Source organism: Abramis brama (genome assembly GCF_963993115.1).
Source record: "Abramis brama genome assembly, chromosome: 12".
Taxonomy (NCBI): domain Eukaryota; kingdom Metazoa; phylum Chordata; class Actinopteri; order Cypriniformes; family Leuciscidae; genus Abramis; species Abramis brama.
Genome location: NC_139974.1, coordinates 26,369,993 through 26,388,641, shown reverse-complemented (window position 1 = coordinate 26,388,641; position 18,649 = coordinate 26,369,993). Strand labels below are relative to the sequence as shown.

At 38.0% G+C, this 18,649-nt stretch overlaps 1 protein-coding gene across 1 annotated transcript; it reads left to right on the top strand.

Annotated features, from left to right (window-relative positions):
• The first annotated feature begins 875 nt into the window (after window positions 1-875).
• On the top strand, window positions 876-18,566 carry grhl2b (grainyhead-like transcription factor 2b). The gene is made up of 16 exons (XM_084130765.1): window positions 876-1,202; window positions 3,049-3,235; window positions 4,973-5,040; window positions 5,431-5,782; window positions 5,876-5,934; window positions 6,036-6,192; window positions 6,925-7,036; window positions 10,766-10,860; window positions 13,111-13,269; window positions 14,198-14,255; window positions 14,579-14,718; window positions 15,142-15,179; window positions 16,128-16,219; window positions 16,735-16,820; window positions 17,196-17,260; window positions 17,373-18,566. Exons 1-16 carry the CDS (start codon window positions 1,183-1,185, stop codon window positions 17,485-17,487), a joined length of 1,803 nt encoding a protein of 600 aa, XP_083986891.1. The 5' UTR covers window positions 876-1,182; the 3' UTR covers window positions 17,488-18,566.
• The last annotated feature ends 83 nt before the right edge of the window (window positions 18,567-18,649 follow it).

The following is an 18,649-nucleotide window of genomic DNA, read 5'->3' as shown; positions in this document are numbered from 1 at the left end:
TTCTTCACATCATGTTTGGTATTCATGTTGCTAACTTTACATGTAATAGGCTAGGTATTGTTGTATTTTCAAGTTGTATGAGTAGTGTCTTATTTCCCATGTTTTGTCATCGAGTGATGTCACTATGTAGCCTACATGTTCACACCTGACACTGGGAACAAAACAAGATTTTCCAGGGCCTGAAAGTGTGGGAAATGTCACTTGAATTTTTCTCACACAAAATTGCACTTACCTCTTAATACTGACTGACTACTATTTGTCTTCAGGGTGTGCCAGGTCTTGATGATTTGAATTCTTAAGATTCAAAATAGGATGTCTGTTATTTATTGCGGAACTGTACACTGTGTTTCTAATATTAACATAGTTAAATTAATTTTATGATGCAATTGTGTATCGAAAACCTTTTGGATTTCCATGGTTAGTCCATCTTCATTGCACCTGCTAAACTAATCCAGCATTTTGTGGATAAGAAATAACCACTGTAGACATTGAGACACATCCCTCTAATATTTAGAATATAGGATTTTCTTCCACCATACTTTTACATTTGGTCTCCTTCAGTCTTAAATATTTGGTTAAAGTCATTGTACCAATTACATTAAAAGATGTTACACTTCACTAAGGAAGGAAAACGGATAAATAACAGACAACTTGTTCCCCGAAATCACACAAAGGCTTTATCCATCCTGCCCTTCATTTCTTAGCAGGCTACACAAACCTATGGTTACAGGTGAGGTGGGCCTTCTAACCTGTCTTCTGACGCGCCAGCCAATCAGCGAGCGTCCTTTCCTCACTTCGACCAATCAGAGCGCTGACCAGCCCCTACTCGAACCCAAATACTTTACACAGGGGAAAAAAATCATCAAAGTTTACCTATAGGCTAGGTCTATAAGCAAACAATTCGAACATTAAACGTGGATTTAACATGTTATAAAGATTTAAAATATATTTTTGAAACTCAGAATTAGGCTACACGTTAAAATCTCCGAGAACGACGGGACAGGGTGCTCAGGTGCTTCCTACCTGCTCCTTCAGCCCTTGAGAAATAGGCTAATCAGAGAGGGAAAAGTCGATTTACCTGTAGCCCGGGTTCTGGCATCTCTCACTCGCGCTCTGTCTTCTGTTACCTGCACCGACTTGAAAGTCCAGTTTCACAAGGAAGAACCGCGGAGGAAGAGAAATATGTCACAGGAGACAGACAGGTAAGAGTCATGACTGCGACACAATCTTCCATTACCTCTACACAAGTATCGGAACGTCAACGAGTGCCATTCTGCATGTTTTCTTTACTTTCATAAAAGTTAAATATTCTCTCTAAACTCTAAAAAACTTTATTTTATAGTCGCATTAGCTACGTTAACGGCGCATTCAATTATACAGATTTTGTCTGGTTTACTGTTATTTTTATAGATAAAAACCACCGCAGAGGGAAAGTTTTTTTTTTTTTGCGGTCAAAACGCCATTTTTCACGGAGGAAACACCTTGAATATAAGTTACCTGAGATTCATTTTCTTTTATTTTCTATTTAAAGAGGAAGGTTTATTCGCGATAGTATTTTTTTTAACGAAAAATAAAGATTCATTTTTTTCAGCATTTGTGTTCTGTTTTATTTCGTTTATTTCGCTCATTGAGGATCATCTTAATGTACAAGTGTTTATCACAACGTTTTTGTTTTTGTTTTAATTCAAGATTTTTTGTTTAATGTGAAGTTTGAAAAGATTGTGTTAAGTCGGTTGTTTTGATTGTTTTAATCTATAGGCTACAGTGTTCATATCTATGGCTATTCCACAATAAAAACCCGTTTATGTATGTTTGTTTGTGGTGACTAAAACACATTTTTGTTTATTAAAGAGACTACGTAAATGAACTATTGGTTTCTCTTTAGGGTTGTTGGTTGTAATACAGGTCTTAAATTTCTCAGAGTGTGGTAGCTAATTAATCTCTAGGTGTGTCAAATAATTAGACAACGTAATTTTTGAGCTATTCCACTTTTACTGGGTGAATACATCTAAAGTGGGAAACTTTGTGATAATTTGTACATAAAAATATGTTTCAGGTGGTTTAGCTCCTCACACAAATCCATATTAGATAGCTAAATCACCCACACTACAGATAAAAAGTAAATACAAGGTAAAGTCAATGTATCATCAAAATATGTCACACTATTTTTTTTAATATATTTTTTTATATAACCTCACGTGGTCATAGCTTGATTTGCATGAACATACTTGCCTCATTTTACACTGTTGTCCTAATCCTCTGAAGTTGTCAATAGGAACGTAACCTATTTTGTCATTCCATATGCTGATATTTTTTGTTTTTGAAAATGGAAGAATAAACACATAATGATAAAGATGAATTAGATTAAGTGTCCCACTTTACCTTATTCTATACCATGCATTTTCCAGTAAAAGACCCCACGGGAGTACACTCTGTTCTTACTGCTTGTGTGTACTTCTGAGTTCAGCAGAGGATGATGATGTATCAATATGTATGTATGTATATATATATATATATATATATATATATATATATATATATAATTAGGGGAATAAATGAAAACATTTGACTATTATAATAATTATTATTTATTTAAATATAGTTATTTAGCTATATATTTTGGGGCCTCTGTATGTTACTGAATATCTTGTTCATACTGAAGAATGAAAGCACCCAGATATAGATTTAATATAATATAATATCAAGTTGGGACATCAAATAGGGAGACTCACACATCAAAATACTCTAAAGCCAGCAGTACTTCCTCATGCCATGTGTCATACATTTTAGCTCCAGTTGTCTGTCAGGCAGTAAAATGCAGAAGGACGTTTGAAGTCTGTGGTCAGTATTTGTTTGGTTAGATGTTCTCTGTCATCAATGCACTGTACATCACACTCTCACAAAAGCCGCAGTGTGCAGGATTGTTTTCATCAGTATGCAAAATAGAGCTTTTACATGAAGCTTTATCAGTTGGATCATTTATGTTTGTGTTTCTGCTAGTGTGCTGATATAGTGTTTTATGTGTGTGCGTGTGTGTGTGTGTCCCAGTAAGAGGCTGGTTGTAGTGGTGCCCAATGAGACGTCCTTCCACCAGCGTCGGGCCTACACCAGTGAGGATGAGGCCTGGAGGTCTTACCTGGAGAATCCGCTTACTGCGGCCACAAAGGCCATGATGAGCATAAATGGAGATGAAGACAGTGCTGCCGCCCTGGGGCTCCTCTATGACTACTACAAGGTCCGTGTCATCAGCTAAGACTCTTACTTTCATAATAATAATAATACTTTTCATAATAACCTCTCTCTCTTTGGTGAAACACAAAGTTCAGCAGAATGCTCACTCTGCTCTTTTCATACAATGAAAGTGAATAGTAACTGGGCCCATTTAAATTACTGGGCCTATTTTCAATGCACAATTACCAGGTTTATACATTTATTATCAATAAATCCAATTTATAATATGTAAACGTCTCTGGTTTAAAACTGGACTATAACCCTTGTTCCCATTCTCTGCGTGATAGCGTCTGAAGCATGTGTGAAACTAAACAAATACTGTTTGGTGCTACATCTTGAAGTAACGTGTGATGGTGTACATGGAAGCTTACAAAGGCATGCCGGAAACACAACAGCGTTAGCTTATGGTAGGCTGAAGCAAGCTGCTCTCAGGCATTCAGGAGGTGTGGCAAAGTGACGCAGCGTCTCATTCCCTTCTCAGGGAACAAGGGTTACAGAAGGTTCCCTTCTCAGGGAACAAGGGTTAAACAGTCGTAAATCGAGACGTTCCCTTTCGAGGGAACTAGTGCTGCATCGAAGACGACACTATGGGTAGTGAATACCCACTGCGCCATGCTGACTAATGTCTGCCTGCCCTGGTGTGAAGCTATCCAGATACAACTCAGGACGAGAGACAACTCAGACAACTCAATGGACTTATTCAGAAGAATGGTCAGAAGATCCAGACTGTAAAATCTTATGAAAGTGTGCAGGGAGGCTCAGCCTGCTGCATCACAGAGTTCCTGAAGGGAAACCCCCAAAGACAGGGCTTTAGAAGATGCCATACTTCTAGAAGAATAAGCCCTGATTAGCAGAGGCGAAGGCAGACCGCGCCTTGCAGAATTTGCAGAATAAGTCAACGAGATTGCCTCAAAAATCAATTTGTAATAGACAGCTTTGAGGATGGGGAACCCTTCCTAGGCGACCCAAAGCATAGTAACTGGTCCAACTTCCTTCAACGAGAGGACCTATGCACCTCTAGAGCCCTAAAAGGGCACAACAAGTGAGGCTTATCTTAGTCCACTGACACAGGTGGAGGATGGAAGGCCTGCAAGACTATAGAGCGAGCCACATTAGTACGCACCTTAGGTACGTAGCCCAGTCTAGGGTAGAAAATGGCTTTCACTCTCCCAGGAGCGAACTTCGGACAGGAGGGAGAGACAGAAAGGGCCTATAAGTCCCCCACCCTTTTTAGGGATGTAATGCCAGAAAGAAAACCATCTTGAAAGTTAAAAACTTCTCCAACACAGACTCAATGGGTTCGAAGGTTGCCAGGGATAACCCTTCTAAAACCTCAGCCAGGTCCCAAGCTGGATCGCTGACATGAGATGCAGGAAGGAAAAGTACAACCAAGTGGTAACAATAAAGGTCTATCACTTAATGGTGCGTAGAAGGCAGCTATGGCTGCCACATAGACCTTAAATGTGGACGGGGAAAGACCCCCAGAGAAACGATCCTGAAGAAACTCCAGTACTGAAGCCACTGGGCAGTTAACTGGGTCCAACTGATGCTCTCTGCACCATGAAGTGAACACATTCCACTTTAAGGTGTACAGTTTCCTCGTGGAGGGAGCTCTAGATTTTAGGATGGTCTCAAAAACCTTATCTCTATGAAGTGATAAATCTCCAATAAAGCAATTTTAGTGAAACAGTGCCTATGATACTATCAGCACTACTGTATATTGATGTTTTATCCTCTGCAGGTGCCCAAAGAAAAGAGAGTTTTACCAATCAGCAAAGCGGTTGAAATTTCAGAGGAACCGGAAAAGAGGTCAGTGAAATTATTAAAACAATGGTGAATATGGAGTTGAATAAATGGATTAAAAATGTGACTTATTTCAACTATAAAAGGGACCGTTGTGGCCTAATGGTTAGAGAGTCAGACTGGTAACGAAGGTTGTGGGTTTGATTCTCAATGCCAGCAGGAAATGACTGAGGTGCCTTTGAGCAAGGCACATAAACCCCATTTGCTGCCCATTGCTCCGGATGTGTGTGTCCATGGTTTGCAGTGTGTATGTGTTCACTACTCACTGCTCCCAATGTGTGTGCACTAACCTGGATGGGTTAAATTCAGAGGACCAATTCTGTACTTGTCCTTCACATGTCTTCACAAAAAAAATTGCACACAATAAATCTTTTATGCTTTCATATACTGTCTTAGAAACACTACAGTGGGAAACAGCAGTCAAATGGAGCCGGAGACAGTGGATAATCGTGTGCAGGTACTGAAATCAGTTCCCGTTAATCTGACACTCAACACGGATCACCAGGACACCAAACGGGAACAGTACAGCGTGGCGGCTGGAGAGAGTGTGGCCGCGGCTGTGGTAAAGGCTGAGGTGTACACTCCTGCTTTCACGGGAATTCACTACAGGACAGAAGGAGAGGAACAGATGCGGGTCATCTGTGAACAGGCCCACTCGTTCGACACCTCAACTGTATGTCATAGTGGATATAGGAAGGATGACCATCGCAGTAGTCCAGATAGCACCTATGAAGAAGACAGCAATGAAGTGAGATTAATATCTGGTGTTTAAGGAATATTTGTTTGTCATAAAACCTGGATGTATTAAGCAAATTAATGGGTGATCATTTCTTTGATGTAGAAGTACCCCCCATCGTCACTTGGAGCTGATGACTTCATATTTGACCAGTCGGATATGTTGTAAGTGTTATACAGAATTTATGTAACCCAATAGGCTTGTAGTATTATGGTGAATCAGCTCTCACATAACTGAAAAAACATGTTGTAATGTTCTTCAACAGAGACACTTTCCAGTACACATTAGAGGCCAGCAGGTCGTTGCGACAGAAACAGGGTGAGGGGCCTATGACTTATCTGAACAAGGGCCAGTTCTACGCTATTACACTGAATGAGACAAGTGCCAATAAACGCCTCCGACATCCCATCAGCAAAGTGAGGGTGAGTGATGTTCTTCTATCTAACCAGATATTTGAAATAACTAGGAAGGTATAATGTAACAATGTCATGTCATTGAATTATATTAACTTGGGAGCTTTGATTTAATTGTCATATGTATTTTATTGACAGCTCTTTTTTGTAGATTTTTTTGTAGATAAAACTATACTACCTTTCAAAAATTTGGGGTCAGTGTGATTTTTTAAAATAAATTAATACTTTCATTCAGCAATTGATCAAAAGTGACAGTAAATACATTTAAAATGTTATAAAACATAACATTTCTGTTCTTTTGAACTTTCTATTCATTAAAGAATCCTGACAAAAATGTGTCAGGGTTTACACCAATTTTTTTTTTGAAAGCACAACTGTTTTCAGCTGTGATAACCGAAGGCTGGAGAGATTGCTGTTGAAAATTCAGCCTTCTCACCAGGAACAAATTATATTGTTAAATATAATTTAAAGAGAAAAGAGTCATTTTAAATTATAATAACATTTCACAATATTACTGCTTTTACTGTATTATTGATCAAATAAATGCAGCCTTGGAGAGCATTAGACACTTCTTTCAAAAACATTAAAAAATCCCAAACTTTGGATTGGTAGTGTATGACTATATCGTCCGTTCTTGTTATGGTAATAGTTTATCAACATGCTAGTCAGCTCTTGATCATTCGGAATAGACATGAAGTAATTGAGTGGATTGTGATAACCTCTGTTAACCTCCTTTCTCAGAGTGTCATCATGGTTGTATTCAGTGAAGATAAGAACCGTGATGAGCAGCTGAAATACTGGAAGTATTGGCACTCTCGCCAGCACACTGCAAAGCAGAGGGTTCTAGACATCGGTGAGGCTTCCTCTCCATTGTTGTGCTTAATGTTTAATCTTGATCTTGAATCAGGAATTGCCGACTTACTCCAGCTCAAATATTTGCACATTTTGAATGTGTCCTTTGTCTGACACAACCATTTCAGGTCTTGTAGTTTCTACTAAAGAGCTAATGATCTGAATCAGATGTGTTTGATTGGGGAGCCATACAAAATGTGTAGTGTTGTGGGTCCTTGAGCACCGGGGTTGAGAGACACTGTACAAACGAGTTGATGAGTTGAATTAGGTGTTTTTGATTATGGAGAATTGGGGATACTACAGGACAAGGGTTGGGAACCACTGCTCTACACAAGTATGCAAATGCAGGCATATGTGCTTTGGCCAATATCTTGCAAAAGCGCAATCTGGTTGTATATAATGTGTTGTATATTCTTTGGTGTACAGCATACTTAAGGGGGCAATAGATTTACTTCTATTCTGTGCCATTGAACCAGGGGTGTCCAGTCCTGCTCCTGGAGGACCAACGTATTGCAGAGTTTAGCTTCAACCTGCTCCAACACACTTGCCTGGAAGTTTCTAGTGATTCTGAAGACCTTGATCACTTGAAACTTGATTCAGGTGTGTTTAATAAGGGTTGGAGCTAAATTCTGCAGGACACTGGTGGCCCAGGAGAAGGACTGGATACCCCTCATTAAACAGAATAGAACAGGTAGCAAGCTATAAGTATGTCAGCAGTAAGTTTCTCTTCAAACTGTTGCTCCACCAGGGCAGTAGTTGGCGTGAAAGAGTAAACATTTTTGAATGCAGTGACGCATGAGATTCAGACTGTATAACTTGTACTTGTGTGGATTATGTATCATATTTTTCCAAATGTCATTAACCACAGTACCACTCAACACTCTTTGGTCTGAATCGCCCTATGAACGAAGTACTCATTGCCTTAAAAATGGTTCATTGTGCATTCACCACTAATTTGAAGACTGATGGTGCCTCACATCCCATAAGCCCTCAGGGCTTTCGGAAGATTGGTTCCTCTTGGTTTTCCCCATCTCAGCTGAAGGGTACTAGGTTGCTAAATGGCTATGCACTACAGATGTGCCCGAAGCCGAATACCTATAAAAAAAAAAATTCCGCATTCTACGGAGCCCCTAAAAGGACATGGTGATGGAAAAAAAAATGCTCTTGCATTCTCTTGCTATTATATAGTTGGGTAATTTATTGTATATAATTTGCTGGCATCAGGGAGCCACTATCAATTTGCAAGGTATTAAAAATCACTTTTAAATGCATGCTCTCTTTTTACTTTCGCTTTCTAGTTTGTTCTCTGTGTATGGGGAGCTGCAGTACAGACCACACATTTTACAAGACAAGATATTTGTCAATGATGCTCAGGATCTGTTGCGCACCAAATCCTCTGCCATCATCCTGTTAGTCATCTCTCCTTACTATCTTCACATGATAAGTGAAATCTGATGTACTGTAATGTAACCGACTACCGCAGCAAGCCTAACCATGTCCCATTAGGCGTTCCATAGAATGTGTTATTTATTTTCCGTGCCTCTCCGAATTCGGATTTAGGCTTCGGTCACATCCCTACTATACACAGATTACTATAGAGATTATTATACTATAGATAGATACTGGACAAATTTCCTTTCTTACTAAATCTGTGGTTTTGATTAGTTATTAGTCAAATAATTATGGGTTCTAATCCACAGCTGCACATTTTATTACAGGGATAGTACTGTTGGAGCAACTATGGTGTTAGAATATCCTAATTATTCTCCAGCTTCATGAGTCACCCCACCTGGGCTTTGAACTTGTGACCTTCAGATCACTAGCCCAGCTTCTGATTCAAGTTAAATGAGAGAAAAAAAAAAAAAAAACAACATACAGGCCCAAATTTGTTAGAGTCCACCTGGTGTGGGGCAGCTATGAGCTCAAACAATTCACATCTTATTCTCGGTCTTGTCACACCTTGAAAGAACAGTCATCCTGAGCCTGTTGCTTCTTGTCCTTCCCTCATCTCCAGTAATCAGACGCTCTGCTATGTCCTTTGTCAAGATTTGGCCCCAAGACTTTAAAATCCTGGGAGCACCCTGAGGGAATATCTGAGCCATGATAGCAGCCATCCTTGTTTTAAACCCTGCCCTCTTACGTGAGGCAAAAATAGAGGAATGTTTTGGTGAGACACTTTAAGCTGAACATTGTGCTACGGGATGGAAAGTAAATGTTGGTGGATTGGTGAGGTGGACAGACCTTTGGGCACATGGTATACGGCAGTAGAAGCCAAGTAGGGGAGACAGTGACTGAAACCTGACACCTGCACAGTTGGGATTTGAATAGCAGTTGAGGCGGGATTGTTCCTCAAGCTTGGGGCCATGTCACTAGAGCTGGGATTTGAATGGGGCTATTTAACGGGGGGAGCTCACTTACGGGCATCAACGGGTGTGCTTGGTAAACCACCCAAAGGCAGTCCATTGGGAAGAGTTTTGCCCTTCTTAATCCCCAAGTTACCCCAAAGTAAGACAGCTGTTGGGTTTACTTAACATGGATATAAACGCCCCTGTAATGACAGCTTATTAAATTACAAAGTGCTCCATAACTGAAGAAAGAATGTCTAATTAGCATAGGAAATCACCTCTATTACTACCAATCGTACTAAGGGTTAGGTATTTAAACAAATTTTGTTTCAAGAGTCATAACAATCCCCCCTTAATTGTTAATTTAATAAAAACATAGATTTTATGTAGGCAATGCAGTTCATACTGTACATGCAATGACTTTAGTACAGCTTTTTTTATAATGAGAATGTGTGTAACCCTGTTGTATGGCAATGAATGATACCTCAAACCAGGGATGGGCAACTTTGTTCCTGGAGGGCCACTCTCATGCAGAGTTTAGCTCCAACCCTGTTAAAAACTAACATGCCTGTAGCTTTCTAGTAATCCTGAAGACATTGATCAGCTTGCTCAGGTGTGTTTGATTAGGGTTGGAGCTAAACTCTACTGGACAGTAGCCTTCCAGGATCGAAGTTGCCCATCCCTGCCTTAAATTATGCTGTTTGTTGACAAATGGGTACTATTTGTTTTCTAAGCAATTTGACTAAAATTTTTAGCCTGGTGGACAATAAAACAGGCACTTAGGAAGTACCAGTCAAGAATGTAAAGTTAACTGCCCTAGCTAAGCTGGCATAGACAGGCTGACTCCAGCCATTGAAACAGTTATGAGATCACCTGTCCTTTTTGTAAATCTATAAAGTAATGACGTGTAGACTGAATCACAGACATGTTTAAAGTGAGTGGTCATAAATAGCCTATCAAGCGGCTACTAAAAAAGCAAGTGTTTGTGTACATAAACAGATAAGAGTTATCTTGCGTGGACGGGTGCTGTTTCATATACACTCAGCTTATCAAGCTTGGCAGACATTGTTTTAATTTAGCCAATTGTTCAACACTCGTCAGAGCTGTTCATATACCCAGTTCTTACAATTATTACATCTCTCCCTAAACTTAATCATATACCAAACAAATTGTCTGATAATGTACATGCCTCCCCCATGCAAGTATCAGCCTGTGAGTGAATTGCATGCTGGTTTTGACTGGTTTATGCAGGTTAGTTTTGGTGTTGTGGTGCATAGCTGTTACCATACCTGGTAAACCTGTATCCAAAACACAACATATCCTGGTTGTGTTTTGTTTTTCTTTCCAGCAAGGATGAAAACTGACTTTTCCTGTTCTATCTACAGCTGACTACAAAGAGAGCTTCAACACAATTGGAAATATTGAAGAAATCGCGTACAATGCTGTGTCCTTTACCTGGGATGTGAATGAGGAGGCCAAGGTAAGTCATCTAGCACCAAGACTTTACTCTTTGATTCAGATGTGGCACAGCAAATTTACAATGAATACGTTCTCCAGTGTGTGTTTTGGTTTTATGGACATCCTGCTTGCATTAAATGGTCATCATGAATGATGAATTGGCAGGTGTAGTTGTTTAGCTCAACCGAAGGTTCAGTTTCAGTCTGTCTACATCAGCACATCTATGTTTTGTCACAAACTCTTATTCAGTCTTATTACCACCATTGTGTGTGATACACAAAATGTTATTGAGACACAGGGTGGAGTGTTACGACATATGATATGTGTATTTTAAACGCATTAGTCTCTCTCCCCGGTTGTTGAATCCTCCCCAAGAGCCCTGTATAGCGTGACGTTTGGGATTCACAATACCCTGCTGCATCTTCCCCAGTTCTGTCTATTAATTTAAACCTCTATTTTCTCCTGTACATGGTCTCAGGTTTCACCTGTATGCTACTGACAGTAGGAAATGAACCAGGTCTGTGTACACGGCCAAATGCACACAAACCTGAGTCCAGATCCTCCCTGCCTCACAGGTAGAGTCCTGCCCTCCCATTATGGCTCTTCTGTTGCAATACAGCTCAGTTCAAACACTCGCCTATATTCAACTAAAGCTCTCTACGCAAACATTTGCTTTTTATTGGGCCAACTCACACTGGTAATACCTATTAATATGGACTGTATGATGTCTTAGTGTAGCCGCCCTTGGACATATATAAGTGTATTCGTTTTTTTGTCTTTTTGTTTTTTTTGAGTCCAAGCTCATGTAAAATGGGGTGTGCATGCAGTGGGGTGTGAAATGCTCTCAGTTCGACCTGATAAGCATCTCATACTCTGACCTAACATACTCTTAACTTTTATTACAAGTCCCTTCAAAGCTCTTCTCATCATGGCAGGCTGGAATGGAGGAAGCCATAAACTGAGTTTCTCCATGAGCCATTGATCTGTGAGGTGGAAATGATGTCCTTGTTGCAGCGTGGAAAGGCTCAGTTCCTTTTACAAGTGGTCCACAGTAGTACTTTAAAATAACTGATTTTTATTATAATATATTTTCAAATGTAATGCATTCCTCTGATGGAAAAGCTGGATTTTCAGCATCATTACTCCAGTCTTCAGTGTCACATGATCCTTCAGAAATCATCCTAATATGGTGATTTGCTGCTCAAGAAACATTTAAGTTGAAAACAGTTGTGCGGCTTAATATTTTTAATGAAATCAAGATAATTTTTTTCAAGATTCTTTTGTGAATAAAAATGAAAAGAATTCTGGAAAAAATCAAAAAAAATAATTTGAAGTAGAAATTTAACATTAGTAACATTATAAATGTCTTTACTGTCACCTTTGACATCAGTTTAATGCATCTTTGCTGAATAAAAATCTTAATTTCTTTAAAAAAATCTTTCTGACCACAAATTTTTGAATGTCTGTTGTGTTAATCCAAATCGCTGTCCCAATTCTAATTCAGAATGTGCCCAGTTAGATTTCGATCAGTGTGAAATGTTTTGGACAAAAACTTAAATCATGCAATTACCGTTTTCATGATCAATCATTGATTTTCCTACGCCGTACAAGTGTACAGTTTTCCAATACAGTTTTCTTACCATGCTGAGTTGTAGCATGCTTCACCTAACGATGGCCTCTTTCTTGTCCTCTGGCATTGGTAATGGTTGATTATATGAAACTGTTAATAACTAACCACATAAATATTTAGTGAGCAAGACTCCGTTCCAAACCTTTGAGGAGCAGAGGCTAAAACTGCATGTAAATATGACATTTAAGATTAAAATTTGGTCTTACATTAATATAAAATTAATATTTACTTCAATCGGAGCATTTAGTATTCTGTTCAGATGAAACGGCATAGTTTTTAGTGTGTAGTCTGAACGTTGCTTTCTGTAGCAGTCAGTGGTACAGATAGACGTGTCGAGGCAGGCGCCTGTTTTGCGTGTGTAGGTGGCTGGTGGGTGAAAAACAAGGTGCTCTTTCAACGGTCAGGATTGTGTAGGTCAAAGCTGTTCGAAAATATGAATATGGAAGTTCTTATGCAACTGTCTGTTACATGTGCATTTGGATGCAAAGCGTTGAACATGCATTACATATACCAACCTCCCACAACACGCTAGTGTAGTGGCAGAGACAGACACTTCTAAAAATGTAGTTTATTTGCTTATTTTGCAAACATAAATTTTCATGGAGAACTGAACTGTTTTTGTCTTTTTTCTCTGATTGTTAGATCTTCATCACGGTGAACTGTCTGAGCACAGATTTCTCCTCTCAGAAGGGGGTGAAGGGTCTTCCTCTGATGATACAAATAGACACCTACAGCTACAACAACCACAGTAACAAACCACTGCATAGAGCCTACTGCCAGATCAAGGTCTTCTGTGATAAGGTGAACCTTGACCTTTAACCTTTGAATCTGTTTTTATATTAGTATTCCAACATATGCTGTATCTGTGGAAGCAGTCATGGAGAACTGTAAAGACGGCAGTAATAGAGCGCTGCAGTGATGACGTATTTTTGTAGCTCGAAAATAAGTTCACAAATTAAGTTCCCAAAAACACAATAGGATTTTTCCATTGGCTTTTGGATTATTGCAGAAAATAAGCTCTGCGACCAACTAAAGTTTATGATTCTTACACGTTTTGTTAATCATGTTAATATTCAAAAATAAACTTATGAATTTTGCAGCCTAAATACAATTGCGACCTAAATACACACCATTAAACTTCGACAGCTCTTTCAGTCTTTATTTAGAAACATTTTCCCTGAAAGTTCCCTGAGTTAAAATAGTTTGCAAGAGCGCAATTATAAAGACAGTGAAGCTGTGAAAGGAGACTATAGTGATCAGATAAGTTTATTTGTTTGTTGCGATAACGCTTAATTCCAGACAGCCGCTGTAGTCTCATTTAGAAACTTGTTAGTAACCGCCATTTTCAAGACAAGTAAAAGCTTTTAAAAAAAAATCACAAGCGGGTATTACTGATGTATTTACAGTATGTCATTAAATAAAATGTGAAAATAATCCCAATAAATCGCCTTCAGGCATTTAATGAAAAACCCATTAAAAAAACTTCAGGACGCTAAAAATGCTATCTCGTTCCTTTATTTTGCATGCATGATCACTTATTCTAATAAGCAGTGAATTTGTTTTTACCTACAGCTTAAGTTGAATTCTGACATCATTTATGCTGTTCTTGGTCTTCAAACTCAGTAACTGTAGCGCCACCTTGTGGTTGTTCATTAATGTTACTTTTCACAGCCCTTGCAGTCATCTAATTTCCTCTGCATGTCTTTCGGTCTGTCTTTGTGCGGCACAGGGGGCGGAGAGGAAGATCAGAGATGAGGAGAGGAAACAGAACCGCAAGAAGACAAAAGGTCTGAAGCACTGAAAGTTAAAAATATCTCCAATTCATAAAAATAAGCTTTAAAGAACACAAGAAATGATTTTATAACAAATTTCTTTGTTTCTTGATTATTTCTTCTTCTTGTGTATTGATATATTTTCTATTGAAATATGAAGTTTGTCCATTTGTTTTTAAATAATCAAGAGGCTTTAGTTACATCACTTTCTAATCCGTGGCATTTGGTATTGGAGAGCGTTTGATTGGACAGAAACCTGTGTGTAGTGTGGGAAGAGTCACAACTTTAATTATCAATAACAGTTATTCTTACATGTTCAAATGACATCATCTCATTAGGAAAGGATGGAGGCGTTGGGGCGGTTAATCTCCCGAAAAAGAGTGACGCCATCTTCTTTAAAATGATGACTGATTTGGATGCTCAGCCAGTTCTCTTTATCCCGGATGTGCACTTTGGAAACTTACAGAGGGCAGGCCAGGTATGAGTCAGTCTGAAAACGGAAAACACACTCAATGACCAGATCACACTCTCTTTTGCGTTAAGCTTCCTCTGCCATTTTGCAGACGACCATAATTGCAGTCTCCTAGTCTACCCTCAGCGTTTGCTTCCTGAAATCTCAAAAAGGTTGTAGAGGCTCATTACAGAACTGTCCTGAAGACCTTAGCGTTCCATTGTGTGTCTAATGAGACTGAGACTTATTAGAGAGTGACTGACCTTTCAAAACCTGACATGAAGCATGCGAGTATCTTGGATACTTAGGTGACATTTGTTTATTAGGAATGACATCTGCTGAACTGGTCATTGTAGTGTCTGTTTTGAGGCTTGTTCTGAATGTTACAGAGATGTTTGAGTATATAAATGTTCAAAGGAGATAAAACTACAAACTTTGTACTCTTTGCAGGTATTTGCATTTAACACTGAGGAAATTGAACGAGAAGGGTGAGTTTGATCTTTTTCTCAATATTTCAGCTGCAAACCAGAAAAAGATATTCTTGTATCAGAACTGAATGAACATCACATCACATCACCTCAGATTTACTTGGAACATTGACACAATAGTAGATTATAGGATAATTATGGGATAATTTTCATTATTGGGTGAACTAACCCTTTAATTATAACATCTTTGGCTTATTATTAATGGCTTATGATTTGTTTATTTTTTTGCTGGGAAAAAAATCCTTCATCTAATTATAATTAATGATTTAATTGTATGTTTAGTTCATATTATTTAGAGTATAAGCAATATAATTCACATACACTTTAAAAATATATTAAATATGTATAAAAATATTTTAAATTGTAGCCTACCTTAAATCTTAAAATAGTCTCATAGCGCACAACTGCACTTGAAAGGGAGAAATAAATTGTGTATTTTGTGACATTTCTGTGTTCGCTGTACATTTCTTTGGATATCAATATTGAAATTTGAAATTTAGGGTACTTTTACACGACAATGATGAACAAAAAACAGAAACGTTTTTCCTTTGCATTTTGCACGTACAGAGACGACAACATTGTCAAAACGATCCCCGTTCACACAGATCTGTGGAAACGATTAAAAACACTGTATTATTCTGCCAGGCCAGTAGTAGGCAATGTCACTTTGTTAAGAAACACTACGCACCTATAGACTGAACATGTCATATGCATGCGCATGACATCACCATTTTCACAAATTCACGTTTTGTAGTTTACATGAAGACAATTACGGAATCGTTGCAAGAACTTGCAATTTTGAAACCCATTTTCAACAGTTTGCAGGCCCTCAAAACGCTGTTGTCGTGTTAATGAACAGCCAAAACGCATAAAAAGTTTTCCGTTTTTAGTTGAAAACAGTGTTGTGTAAATCTGAAGTCACTGTATTTGTTTGTGTGTTTGTGTTAGAAGTGTGCTGGTAAAGAGGATGTTCCGTTCATCTGAGGATGACTTCTGCCCACCGCCTCATAAACAGCTAAGAGTGGAGACACAGAAGAGAGGTCAGAGCTATACATATACACATTTATAGCTGAAGTGTGTATTTTTCCAAAAAGCATAACTATTTTACAAGGTGGCGATTTCGTATGAATTTGTGCGATGTGAATCACAATTTTATCATGACCCCATAAACCCACTCCTAAACATAATCGTCACTTTAAAATTGAGAAATGTACAAATTCATACGAATTAGTCACCAATTTGGCAAAACGTAAAATGGATACGAATTGCTGAGATTGTGTTGGTATTTTCTACTGTACAAATTTTCAGAATTGAAAAATAAAAATAGTTTCCAAACGCCCACAAAGGCCATAAACAGTACCCAAAAATTCTCTGAATCTCCTGAAGCCTTTATAGGATTCTGTATGTAGGGGAAAAATAGTAACTTTTTTATATATTTGGTGTTAATAGTAGCACAGAAATTTCATATTTCAAATTTATGTTATGTCTGTTTTAAAGAAAGATGTAAGGTGGTTGTACTTAACTATACTATTTCCATGACTGTATGTTTTTACAGTGCTCTTGTATGTGAGGAAAGAGTCAGATGAGGTGTTTGATGCTCTAATGCTGCGGACACCCACTCTCAGAGGACTCATGGATGCAGTGAGTATCTGTTGCTATAGGGGGCGCTCTACTCTAAATTACCCAAGCATTGTGCTGGTTGTCAAATGCAACAGTTCATTGATTTGAAAATTACATTTCAGTGGAAAGATTTCATTTAAAAAAATTATTCAAAGTAAAATCAAAATCAATTTTCAATAGCATAAATCCAAAGCCAGATCCCAATCTACTTCCTGGTGAAAATTGTCCCTCAAGTTATGTGTCTTTAGCATATTTAAAAAAAAAATGTATCACCAAACTATCCAGATCAATAAAAAAAATACACATTTTATGATTTATTATAAATAATCAAAATCAAATCGTAATCGTGTGAAGCTCTGATAAACGATTTACTGATGATTTCTTTCATATCGACAGATTTCTGAGAAGTATGGTGTTCCCATTGACAGAATGGTCAAGATTTACAAGAAGAGCAAGAAAGGGTAAGTAATTGATTGAGGAAAAAAAACTACATCATAAGAGTACGTATGTACAGTAAAATTCACATGACAACTAATAAACCCATTTTGACTTTGTTTATTCTCTCCATTGCAGGATCCTGGTGAACATGGATGACAATATCATCGAGCACTACTCTAACGAGGACACGTTTATCCTGAGTATCGAGAACTACGCAGATGCATACAAAATCACATTAACGGAAATATGAACACCTTCTCACGTGTTTCTAACATTCAGTGTGTTTAAGCTAAAAGACTTGTTACTTGGACTCCAACCTGGTCAAATTCATCGTCAGCTGTCCACACATTGAATTGACATCGGCAAAAGCTGACATACCTCATTTTTAAGAGACCTCAAGTATGATTTTTAAAGGGTCAATAGGAGTTTCAGTGCATCCCAAACATGTCCAGGATTTCACTGTTCTAGTGTGGATGTAAAGACTTTTGCTAGTTGAATTTGTCCACAGGATTCATCATCGGTGATTATTGCCTTTCATTTAAATGACCAAAGTACAGACTATTTCACAGAAGGTTTTAACTGGAGTGGAAATGAAATACGAAACACCTTCATCATAAATCATCATAAGTGTCCATTGAAATTACAATGCTAAAACACATTTGCATGCAGCAAAAATATGATTTTAGGACTTTTCTGTGGAATTTGAGACTCTGCAGAGCTATTGATCTGTGAAAATTGTCCATTACTGTAAATATTAATTTTTAATGTGTTTATTATGTTGTCACTAATATTATTATATATTTTTTTAGCATGGTAGATATCATTTAGGTCTGAATATTCACAAACATATTTTCTGATGCACAAAGAAAGTTTTTTTCTTTTTTTTTACTCTGCCACACATTTTTATATGCTTAACAGGAAATATGAATGAATAATGTCTAAAGTATAATAACTGTACAATACTGCATTATCAGAATTTTTTTCAAATGTGTTGCTCAGATACATTTCAGCCATGTTTTACGTGTTGCACTCATGTTTTAATGTGGAAATAATTTTTTTGAGGTTCCATTTATTTCAAATGCAAGAGATTTCATGACTTTTGAGGAAGTTTGAAACAGCCAAGGTCTTTCTCGAACTATTCAGTCTTCTAGTGTTTGTGTATGACAGGTGCATATTAACTTTGTAGTCCAGATTCAGTCGACCAGTGCCATGATGAGCTGTTTATGTTGTAATGTTTGAATATCATTGTCTTCCAAAAGCAAATGATGTAAAAGGGCACTTTGGAAAATAATCATTTGTATGTAAATAAATGCTTTTTTTTTTTTTTTTAATCAAGTTTTGACCAAATATTTTTCATACTACACTTAACCCTGATGTTATGGCAACTTTTAACCCTATGTTAATGAGAATTT

What these genes read in the sequence shown, in the direction of transcription:
- grhl2b (XM_084130765.1), top strand. Translation starts at nt 1,183, where the DNA reads ATGTCACAGGAGACAGACAG. An exon ending in ACTTACAGAGGGCAGGCCAG is followed by an intron (nt 14,719 to 15,141) that starts GTATGAGTCAGT and finishes TACTCTTTGCAG; the next exon opens with GTATTTGCATTTAACACTGA. An exon ending in TCAGAGGACTCATGGATGCA is followed by an intron (nt 16,821 to 17,195) that starts GTGAGTATCTGT and finishes TCATATCGACAG; the next exon opens with ATTTCTGAGAAGTATGGTGT.